General features: G+C 41.0%; 1 protein-coding gene across 1 annotated transcript in view; it reads left to right on the forward strand.

The window, feature by feature from the left end:
• The first annotated feature begins 780 nt into the window (after positions 1–780).
• LOC137427260 (autotaxin) overlaps positions 781–12,590 on the forward strand; it is a 152,198-nt gene continuing 140,388 nt past the window's right edge. The window contains exons 1-3 of the mRNA XM_078777402.1: positions 781–1,190; positions 1,600–1,755; positions 1,892–1,976. Coding sequence (XP_078633528.1) covers positions 1,723–1,755; positions 1,892–1,976 — 118 coding nt within the window. The 5' untranslated portion in view covers positions 781–1,190; positions 1,600–1,722. The remainder of the gene's footprint in view (positions 1,191–1,599; positions 1,756–1,891; positions 1,977–12,590) is intronic.

A 12,590-nucleotide genomic window follows, 5' to 3' on the forward strand; every position in this document is an offset into this window, starting at 1 on the left:
AGTACATGTTCATTGAAAATGACAAGTTCAAATCGCATTTTTACAAGTTTCCGTTGAACTTGGGGACGACTAAGAAGAAGACCTTTGTTGGTCGAAAGCTTGTCGAAAATTAAAGATCGACGTCCTGAAGCTACGTCCGCGTCTGATTTAAGCTCCCGATTATTTATTTCATGCAAATGAGACGCCCTGCTCGTACTGTGGAGTTTCTACTATTTCTCGCAGTTATATATATATATATATATATATTATTGTCCTGGGAAAACACATGCTCTGTGCATTGCTGACTCCACATCTGTATGGTTTTGCTTGTTCTTACAAAAAGCGAAACAGGCTTGTTTTGAATTTGATCGCACGTTTTTATTTCTGTGCTGAAACTAACTTTCCTACTTGACACCTGGAAGAACTGTGTCTGTTGGTGAGGATCTGAAAGGATGAGGGCAGAAGTCACTTGAGAATGAACGGAAAAACATGTCGTCCCATCTGCTTGCCGTTTTGTCTACATTGATGGGATAAGTTAAGGATGTTTCAATAAGCCAGGCAATAATGAAAATGTTTTTCATCTTAATCTATGTCGTTTCATGTAGTTTAATCCGTCGATGTATCAAACTGGTTATAATTCCAATTCGTTGATTTACTACAACATGAGAAGCAGTTTACTATTAAGTATTAATGCACGTTACTTGGGCATTGATGTTTGCACTGGTTTAGTTACTGCTTAGGTCAGCTTAGCCCCTGCCCCTGGCCCTGCCCCTGTTATGTACAAACAGACTCTGTCCGGGGGAGAGAGGAGAGAGAAAGAGAGATTGAAGAAAGTAGTGAAATATGAGATCTAGGGAGGGAATCGATAAATGAGGGTTTGAATGACATTTGGAGAGAATATTTTGTAAGAAGTCACAGATACAGCAGGTATGAAATAGGGACTGAGAGAGGGACGCAAGGCAGCGAGTGCGAGGGTTACACGAAGATCGAGACAAGTGAAAGGAAAGAGCGGGGAGAGTATAAAGGTGGAGGACTCTGCGAGGGAGGGGAAAGATTTGGGTGAAAGGATAGTGTAGAGAGAGAGAGAGAGGGAGAGAGAGAGAGAGAGACAGAGAGAGAGAGAGAGGGGGGAGAGCGAGAATATGCACGAGTAGATGAATACGAGGGAGAGATGGTGCGACAGTATTAACTGCAATCTTCATTCAACTTCGGTAAGTCGAACCATCTCTTGTATAGTTTATTGATTGTTGTTCAATGAAGTACTGTCCACCTTGTCAATGGATTTTAATGAAAAAAAAGTTTGTGCAAGATGTCAAAGTTGAACACTTGTAAATGATTAACTTTAAGGACGCTCTTCTTGTTTGTGTACGTGGTGTTTGTAAATTTCTTCGTACATGGTGTTTTTATCCGCGGTACAATTCCTTGTTACAACATTGTCTTTCATGCAGAAAGATGTCGTTCCCCAAAAATACAAATGTAATCACTGCATTCAAAGCTTGTTCAGGCCACAGTTGTTGAATCAAATTGCGCATTACAGACTCGTGTCGAGAGCAAATGTCTATTTGTGAATAATTACAAAGTTGTTGTTTACCATGTCTGGATTGTCTCAAACCTTCACAGCAGGCCACGTCTGTCTCCTTACCTGCTTCCGTGTCACCAAAGTAGACGGATAAAAACAGGCTGCTGGCAAGAAGATCACAAGTGGCCGCCTTCTGAGTGCAGTGTCTACTTTTCGCGATTACAATGGTCCTGACCAGACGTCAAGACCTTTGTCAGGTAAAGCTGCGAGGATTTGGACTAGTTCAAAGGTGTTCTGAAGTTCATACGATCGTGTACATACTAGGCCATCTGGCTATAATTGCTCATCACAATCATTGATCAACCAATCGGCCATTTGTGTCTTCATCCACAGGTTCTGTTGGCACTGGTCGGCTGCATGGTTGTGCTCTTGGTCCGTCTATCAATTGGCCGTTCGTTTCAACAATCGACACTCAATGGTAAGTCAATCCAATTGTATGACACTGCCGTTACGTATCTTAACATGATGCATATAATGTGTATTTGCATGTACTGTGTATCCATGTACAGTGTATAAAAAGTAAGTACACCCCATGTAAAGTTTTGACTTTTTCAACATATTTCAACATACAGCTATTTGATCTTCATTTCAACAATATTGATAGATAAAGGTGATATAATATAACAAATATCATGAAACATTTATATTTTGTAGTCCATTGTATAATTTAAATAAACATAAATACAAATTTCGCATGTGGAAAAAGTAAGTGCACCCTTGGCTCTAATAGGTGGTATTGCCCCCTTTGGCAGAAACAACCTCAAGTAGGCGTATCTTATAACTGTCTACCAGTCTCTGACATCGACTGGGAGAAATTTTTGCCCGCTCCTCCATGCAGAATTCTTTCAGCTGTGCGATGTTTGAGGGGTTTCTTGCATGCACAGCTCGTTTCAAATCCCCCCACAACATCTCGATGGGATTTAGATCCGGGCTTTGACTTGGCCATTCCAGAACCCTCCATTTCTTTCTTTTCAGCCATTCCTTGGTGGATTTACTGGTGTGTTTAGGGTCATTGTCATGTTGCAAGGTCCACCTTCGGCTGACCTTCAACTTCCTGACAGATGGCCTCACATTATCCTCAAGCACCCTCTGGTACAATGAAGAATTCATAGTGGATTCTATGATGGTGAGTTGCCCAGGCCCTGATGCAGCAAAGCTGCCCCAAACCATAATATTTCCACCACCATGCTTTACAGTTGGTATCAGGTTCTTGTGGTCAAATGCTGTCTTTGGTTTTCGCCAAACATGTCTTCTGGTACTGTGGCCAAATACCTCTACCTTTGACTCATCTGTCCAGGGCACATTGTTCCAGAAGTACTGGTCTTTGCCTCTGTGTTCATTGGCAAACTTTAGTCTTGCCCTGATGTTCTTTGTGGACAGCAAAGGTTTCCTCCTGGCACACCTCCCATGTAGATCAAATTTGTGCAGCCTCTTTCTAATGGTAGACTCGTGCACTTTGACATCAACAGTGGCAAGAGCTACCTGTAGGTCCTGTGATGACATTCTGGGGTTCTTCGAGACTTCTTTCGGCATCTTGCGGTCTGCTCTCGGGCTGAACTTGCTGGAGCAGCCTGGCCTGAACAAGTTGGCAGTTGTTTGGAATCTTCTCCACTTGTAGATGATCTTCCGGACAGTCGAATGATGGATTTCAAATTCTTTGAAGATCTTTTTAAATCCCTTCCCAGACTCGTAGGCATCTATAAATTCTTTCTGAAGGCCTCGGAGAGCTCTTTTGATCTAGGCATGGTGACGCTGCACACTTCAACAACAAAGAGCAAACCAAACGAAATGTCTGAGGTTTAAATAAGACAGGTTCCTCCAAGATCCTCTCTAACGATGTTCTAATCATTTGCTCCTGAGCTGGTGCACCTGATTCTAATTTTAGGTATTTGAAGTAGTGATAAATGTAGGGGTGTACTTACTTTTTCCACATGCGAAATTTGCATTTATGTTTATTTAAATTATACAATGGACTACAAAATGTAAATGTTTCATGATATTTGTTATATTATATCACCTTTATCTATCAATATTGTTGAAATGAAGATCAAATAGCTGTATGTTGAAATATGTTGAAAAAGTCAAAACTTTACATGGGGTGTACTTACTTTTTCACGTGACTGTATATATATATATATAACAGGCACGTAAGACATTGGCCATGATAAAGCTCACAGTGTTTAGTGTGGAAAAGTTCTGAGGAGATTGCGGCTGGCTCAATAGCGCAGTGGGCTGTTGACGCGTAATCAATGGAGGTCCGTGGTTCGAGCCCCGCATTGTCAGAATTTTTTCACACTCAGCCCCTCGCAGGAATTTGATTCCTGTTTATAAAATTATATATATATATATATATATATATATATATATATATATATATATATATATATATATACATATATATATATATATATATATATACATATATATATATATATATATATACCCTTGGACCCCGCTATTCACGGGGGATATGTTCCTGGAAAATCCATAAATAGCGAAACCTGCGAATAGCAGGGCATTGTTTCAATAGAAAAAGGGGGGATAGGTTCAGTCACGAAAATCCGTGAATATTCAAAATCCGTGAATGGCGAGGCAAATCCCACGAATGTCGACGATAATCCACGAAGCTTTTATAACTGCCATATGTGAAGCTAACGGCTTGTTAATTTTTTTTTTACGACACCAAAAAACCACAAATTCGCGGAACACGGCCGCGAATAGGAAAAACCCCAGCAATTTCGTGGAACACGGCCGCGAATAGGAAAAAAATCCCGCAATTTTGCGGAACACGGCCGCGAATAGGGGGAAAAAACTGTGATTTCGCGGAACACGGCCGCGTATAGGAAAAAAACCCCTGTGATTTCGCGGAACACAGCCGTGAATAGGAAAAAAAAGACCGCAATTTCACGGAACACAGCCGTGAATAGGAAAAAAAACCCGCGATTTCACGGAACACGGCCGTGAATAGGAAAAAAATCCCTCGCAATTTCGTGGAACATGGCCGCGAATAGGAAAAAAACCGCGATTTTGTGGAACACGGCCGCGAATAGAAAAAAAACCCCACAAATTTGCGGGACACTTTTCCGCGAATAGAGAAACAGGTCACATTTTATCATCCGTGAATACACGGAACCTGTGAATAGCGGAACTGCGAATAGCGGGGTCCGGCAGTATATGATGAAGACGTCAAGATTGATCACTTGGAGTTTTACATCACAACAATGTTAGTGTGGTCCTGTGTATTTTTTTTTGTTCCAACGTTTCCACATGTATATATTTGTTTAGTTAAGCCATTATTGTTGTCAATTCCTTTTTGTCTACAATGGTGAGGTTCATGGAGGAGCTAGAACATAGAACAGATCAAGATGTGACCGAACAAAAGAAACAGGAGAAAGACATGGGGCAAACACTGACAGTGGGGGTTGAGGGACAAAATAGAGAGAGACTTGGAGAAATAAGGGATGTGGAGAAGACTGACGACTAAGGGAGGATGCATAGTGTGGACAAGATGTATACAACCACAGACTCTCGGGAAGGAAAAAATGGAGAAATGGAAAGACGTTGGCTTGGGGAGGATTAACTGGGGTTAAAAAGATCATGGTTTTGGTTTGGGGATAATCTGATATGGTGGTGAATAGCTCTCTTGAAGCCCTGGGGGCAAGAGTGAGATTGACGACAATGGGGAAGTTGATTCTAAATGTGGGAGAAAAGAGGAACAAACGAGTGGAGGTGAACAGTGATTCTGTATTTGAGTAGTTTCACTAGAAGAGGGTAGATGGTGAACAGTGTGGGCCCTGCAGAGACCTGAGGGGAGAGCGGAGTGGGGGGGGAGGAGCAAACTAGGGAAAGAGCAGAGAGTGCAAGACCATAAAAGAGGTGGTGGGAGACAGAGACCACCGACTTATCTATGATGTGAAAGTAATAGGCCCATAGTCTCAGCTTCATCTCAGGTGTTTCCATTGATATTGAAAGCCTTAGTTTCCACAACGTTAAGCTGAGCAAGGTGCGAGACAGAGGTGTTAGTCCAGAGGGGAAAGCAGTACTCCATCAAACTGCAGATGAAGGTCTTGTAGGTGGATAAAAGTTTGGGTGTGCCAAGGAAGGACTTTGCACAACGGAGGATGCCCAGTCGCCATCTAGCTTTGGAGAAGTGTGGTTTGCCAATGAAAGATCATGGCTGATAGTCAGGCCCAAAGGTTTGATTGACTGAACCTCTGAACTTCAAACTGAACTGATGAACTGAACCTCTGAACTTCATTGACTGAACCTCAAATTGACTGGGGAGGGGCGGGGACGATACAAGGGAAACTTTTTAGGGAGCTTTGTAGTTCCACGGTTCAAGGTCGGGGGAGCTCCCCAGCACTTTCAAAATGATGTAATCTACCCCAGATTGCTCAGTGTGCATGCATAGAAACCCCTCGTAAGTAAATTGGAGTGGCCTGGACAAATTTCATGCCTCCCAGATAGGGATTATAGATTGAAACGACTAAAAAAAGTTTTTAAAAAGCCGAAAGTACTTGTAAGTTTATCTGTGGGAAAGGTGTGTGCCTCTGCACAACAAAACAGTTGGAGAACTTCTTGATGAACTCGTCCAAAAGGATGATATGTTGCTGTCTGTACCACAAAAATTCCCGATGATATGGGCCCGTGAAGGGCCGAAGGCTCGTAGATGGTGCTTTTTAACCAAACCTTTATGATTCTTAACACCAGTGTGAAGGTCCTATCTGGGGCTTGTCGATGCACAGAGTAAGTTTAAAATGATGATATTTACTATAAATCATGTTTTGGAGGAAGGGAAGGGTGAGGGAGTGGGAGCTGCATTGTCTGTTATCAAAAATAAATATGTTTTTATTGGGTTCTGGGGCCACAAGAGAAAATATACAAGATATTTTTTTGCATCTATTGGTGAAAGGAGAAGTGTGTGTGTGTGTGTGTGTGTGTGTGTGTGTTTGTGTGTGTTATAACCAAGGCAGCCACTAGGTAATTGTATTAACAGGAAATGGTACGAACCTGACCCTTCTCAATCAAGGATATTTCTCGTATTCCGATATTTCTGCGAGTCTGATTTGCATTCAATGACATAGCAATTAGCGTTGACCATCTTGAAATTGCCACTAATTCATCTAAATGCTGAAATTTGTGTTTAAAAGTCTATTTATCGCTAGCAATGGCAGGTTAAAAGTGCCTTGTGAGCCAAACCGAATCAGTGTGAACACAAACAGTGCATGCGCACAAGGCCTCGTTTAACATTCATACGCCATTTTTAAAGTCCCGCATTCTCTCTATGTAAATATGTATCATATAGCACCACCTGGTGGGATCTGGTATTAAAAGTCGTACTAAAATATGTCGATTCTCTGCCTGAAAACCATAGACATCATAAAAGTGTAACATATAAAGTGTGACATGTAAAGTGTAGTACAGTACAACAGTAGATTTTAATTATGTTATAATTTTGTTACACCACGTAATAAAGTAATGACTTGTAATGCCGGGCATCCACCAGTAGAGCAACCTCCGGTGGTGTAATGGTTAGAGCATCTGTTCTGAGTCTGGGAGGTCGGGGGATCGTCGGCTGAGTCATACCAAAGACTTAAAAATGGTATGTGCTGCTTCCTTGATGAGCTAAAGTGATGGTGAATAGATGTCTTGAAGACCTGGAGAGAAGAATGAGGTTGAAGATAATGTGGAAGTTGGTAGTTGGTACCACAAGCCAGAAAAAAGAGGACCGAATGAGTGGAGGTGAGCAGTGATCCTGGATTTTTGGAGTTTCATCAGAAGGGGGTCATTGGCAGACCATGTGCGCCCCTCAGAAACCTGGGAGGGGGCAGGGGGCAAAGCATGGAGAGAAGAGAGTGTGCAAGACCATAAAGGGTTGGTGGAAGATGGAAAGATAATTATCGATCTCTCTGCGATGGGAAATCGGCTCCATCGGCTCAGCTTTATCGAGGGAGATTCCAATAATGTTGAATGCCTTGGTTTCTACAGCGTCAAAATGAGAAAGGTGTGCGGCAGGAGCACCAGCACAGAGGGGAAAACAGTCCTTCTGAGGAGAACAGGACTTGTTACGTTACACTGTGTATGTCTAAAACACGCTGGTGATGTATGTGCTTGCCCTAGTGTTTTCACCCCCAGTTCTCCACCCCCACATCCTCTCCACCTGTAAATTTAAGTAGATAAACTGTTACATTGATTTGGTGCCAATGAAGCACTGGATTGATGGTTAAAATGGCCTTTAGTATCTACCCAAATCCAAGTTCCTTATGTCGTCAGCACAAATTTACTAAAGGGATGTTATGTCTTTACATTTCAAACTAGAACAGCATTCGGTCGAGAGCATGCATGCCTCTGCCAGGTTGAGTAGTTTACATTTTGTATCCACTAATCGGGCACGTCTGGATCAAGACCTGAACCAAAATTTAACGGGCTTCTTCATGTCACACACCCAACCTGTCCGCCAAGTTTTGTCCGAATCCGTCCACATCTTTTGGAGATACCGTACTATATATCGTTTTTGGCCCTTCACTCAATGGTGAAGAATCATGTAAAATTTTCTCGGATCTCGATCCGAATTCGGATCTTCACCAAAGTTGAATCAATTCTTCCTTCTCACACACCCAACCTCTCCACCAAGTTTTGTCCGAATCTGTCCACAACTCTTTGAGATATCCTGTTCACAGACAAACAAACAAACAAAAAAGACGTCGTGCATAGCACGATACCTGCAAAATCCACCCCATCCCCCAAAAAACGTTGCCATGGATACATCAAAGCATCCATTTCATTAATATTTAAATTGACGATCTAAATCAAAGCTCAGTTCAATCGGATAGAAATTGATTATTTTTTAGATAAAAATTTATGATTTTAGAATTTTGACTGAGTTGACCTTTGACCTTTTTGACCTCAAAAATAGTTTATTTCATAATTCAGTGATGCACTATGAAATTTCTGTTTAATTTTCAACTCGATTGGATGAAAATTGATGATTTTCAGATTAAAATTGATTCTTTTAGAATTTTGACTGACTTGACCTTTGACCTTTTTGACCTCAAAAATAGTTTATTTCCTAATTCAGTGATGCACTATGAAATTTCTGTTTAATTTTCAACTCGATTGGATGAAAATTGATGATTTTCAGATTAAAATTGATTCTTTTAGAATTTTGACTTTGAGTTGACTTTTGACCTTTTTTGACCTCAAAAATAGTTTCTTTCCTAATTCAGTGATGCACTATGAAATTTCTGTTTAATTTTCAACTCGATTGGATGAAAATTGATGATTTTCAGATAAAAATTGATTCTTTTAGAATTTTGACTGAGTTGACCTTTGACCTTTTGACCTCAAAAATAGTTTATTTCCTAATTCAGTGATGCACTATGAAATTTCTGTTTAATTTTCAACTCGATTGGATGAAAATTGATTTCAGATTAAAATTGATTATTTTAGAATTTTGACTGAGTTGACCTTTGACCTTTTTGACCTCGAAAATAGTTTATTTCCTAATTCAGTGATGCACTATGAAATTTCTGTTTAATTTTCAACTCGATTGGATGAAAATTGATTTCAGATTAAAATTGATTATTTTAGAATTTTGACTGAGTTGACCTTTGACCTTTTTGACCTCGAAAATAGTTTATTTCCTAATTCAGCGATGCACTATGAAATTTCTGTTTAATTTTCAACTCGATTGGATGAAAATTGATTTCAGATTAAAATTGATTATTTTAGAATTTTGACTTTGAGTTGACTTTTGACCTTTTTGACCTCGAAAATAGTTTATTTCCTAATTCAGCGATGCACTATGAAATTTCTGTTTAATTTTCAACTCGATTGGATGAAAATTGATTTCAGATTAAAATTGATTATTTTAGAATTTTGACTGAGTTGACCTTTGACCTTTTTGACCTCAAAAATAGTTAATTTCCTAATTCAGCGATGCACTATGAAATTTCTGTTTAATTTTCAACTCGATTGGATGAAAATTGATTTCAGATTAAAATTGATTATTTTAGAATTTTGACTGACTTGACCTTTGACTTTTTTGACCTCAAAAATAGTTTATTTCCTAATTCAGTGATACACTATGAAATTTCTGTTTAATTTTCAACTCGATTGGATGAAAATTGATTTCAGATTAAAATTGATTATTTTAGAATTTTGACTGAGTTGACCTTTGACCTTTTGACCTCAAAAATAGTTTATTTCCTAATTCAGTGATGCACTATGAAATTTCTGTTTAATTTTCAACTCGATTGGATGAAAATTGATTTCAGATTAAAAATGATTATTTTAGAATTTTGACTGAGTTGACCTTTGAACTTTTTGACCTCAAATAGTTTATTTCCTAATTCAGCGATGCACTATGAAATTTCTGTTTAATTTTCAACTCGATTGGATGAAAATTGATTTCAGATTACAATTGATTATTTTAGAATTTTGACTGAGTTGACCTTTGACCTTTTTGACCTCAAAAATAGTTTCTTTCCTAATTCAGTGATACACTATGAAATTTCTGTTTAATTTTCAACTCGATTGGATGAAAATTGATGATTTCCAGATTAAAATTGATTATTTTAGAATTTTGACTGAGTTGACCTTTGACCTTTTTGACCTCAAAAATCGTTTATTTCCTTTATTTTTTATTTCCTAAAGTAAGAATGGTCAATTATTGTCAACCACAATGCCAGGTTTGTTTGTGCATGTGTTTCATGAAGGCCAGGTCACATGATAAGGTTGATCTTTTGAGGTCATGGACTGCTCATGTTACATGAAGGTGGTTTGTATTTGTCCCACACTTTGGTTTATAATTAAACTTTGATTTAATCTCGACGGACAATTATGAACTCACGTACAGCAAGTCGTCTGAAAATTTCAGGTTTGATGTTTTCATTGATCATAAATTACTTTAATTATTTTCTTTTCCTCCCTCATTGTTACGTCACTTTCCACGATGCTCTTCCTCCCTCCTTGTTACCTCATTTGTCACCATGCTGTTCCTCCCTCCTTGTTACCTCATTTGCCACCATGCTCTTCCTCCCTCCTTGTTACCTCATTTGCCACCATGCTCTTCCTCCCTCCTTGTTACCTCATTTGCCACCATGCTGTACCTCCCTCCTTGTTACCTCATTTGCCACCATGCTGGTCCTCCCTCCTTGTTACCTCATTTGCCACCATGCTGTTCCTCCCTCATTGTTACCTCATTTGCCACCATGCTCTCCCTCCCTCCTTGTTACCTTATTTGCCACCATGCTCTTCCTCTCTCCTTGTTACCTCATTTGCCACCATGCTCTTCCTCCCTCCTTGTTACGTCATTTGTCACCATGCTGGTCCTCCCTTCTTGTTACCTCATTTGTCACCATGCTGTACCTCCCTCCTTGTTACCTCATTTGCCACCATGCCGTTCCTCCCTCCTTGTTACCTCATTTGCCACCATGCTCTTCCTCCCTCCTTGTTACCTCATTTGCCACCATGCTCTTCCTCCCTCCTTGTTACCTCATTTGCCACCATGCTCTTCCTCTCTCCTTGTTACCTCATTTTCCACCATGCTCTTCCTCCCTCCTTGTTACCTCATTTGCCACCATGCTCTTCCTCCCTCCTTGTTACCTCATTTGCCACCATGCTGTACCTCCCTCCTTGTTACCTCATTTGCCACCATGCTGTTCCTCCCTCCTTGTTACCTCATTTGCCACCATGCTGTTCCTCCCTCATTGTTACCTCATTTGCCACCATGCTCTCCCTCCCTCCTTGTTACCTTATTTGCCACCATGCTCTTCCTCTCTCCTTGTTACCTCATTTGCCACCATGCTCTTCCTCCCTCCTTGTTACATCATTTGTCACCATGCTGGTCCTCCCTTCTTGTTACCTCATTTGTCACCATGCTGTACCTCCCTCCTTGTTACCTCATTTGCCACCATGCCGTTCCTCCCGCCTTGTTACCTCATTTGTCACCATGCTGTTCCTTCCTCATTGTTACCTCATTTGCCAGTATGCTCTTCCTCTCCCCTTGTTACCTCATTTGTCACCATGCTGTACCTCCCTCCTTGTTACCTCATTTGTCACCATGCTGTTCCTTCCTCATTGTTACCTCATTTGCCAGCATGCTCTTCCTCCCCCCTTTGTTACCTCATTTGTCACCATGCTGTACCTCCCTCCTTGTTACCTCATTTGTCACCATGCTGTTCCTTCCTCATTGTTACCTCATTTGCCAGCATGCTCTTCCTCCCTCCTTGTTACCTCATTTGTCACCATGCTGTCCCTCCCTTCTTGTTACCTCATTTGTCACCATGCTGTTCCTCCCTCCTTGTTACCTCATTTGTCACCATGCTGTTCCTTCCTCATTGTTACCTCATTTGCCAGCATGCTCTTCCTCCCTCCTTGTTACCTCATTTGTCACCATGCTGTCTCCCTTCTTGTTACCTCATTTGTCACCATGCTGTCCCTCCCTTCTTGTTACCTCATTTGTCACCATGCTGTTCCTCCCTCCTTGTTACCTCATTTGTCACCATGCTGTACCTCCCTCATTGTTACCTCATTTGTCACCATGCTGTTCCTCCTTTCTTGTTACCTCATTTGTCACCATGCTGGCCTCACTCCTTGTTACCTCATTTGACAGCATCTGCATTTTGAGGATATCACTGCTCGTCATATTGAAAGCTCAGGATTATGGGTACTTCATCATCATCATCATCATCATTTTCACCATCATCATCATCATCATCTTCATCATCATCATCATCATCGTCATCGTCATCGTCATCGTCATCATCTGCTGCTGGAGAGCCTGTTCCTGGGTGAGGGTGAGGAGGCCGGGAGTTTTGCCATTGCCCACCCCAGCAGCCGGTCGTGGTCGGAATTTTGAATTGGTTCAGGATACCGGCGATAACTCGCTTACTCTTCACGAAGGACACTGTGGGATCTTTAACGTCCACCAACGAATGCGGACGGGAGAGTGAGTTCACCCTCCATCCGAGGGGCAACACGTACATTGAGGCCTCAACAGGCCTGCGGAACACCAGGATGACGGTTTATA

This window comes from Myxine glutinosa, chromosome 5 (genome assembly GCF_964187855.1).
Source record: "Myxine glutinosa chromosome 5, kmMyxGlut1.1, whole genome shotgun sequence".
Lineage (NCBI taxonomy): Eukaryota > Metazoa > Chordata > Myxini > Myxiniformes > Myxinidae > Myxine > Myxine glutinosa.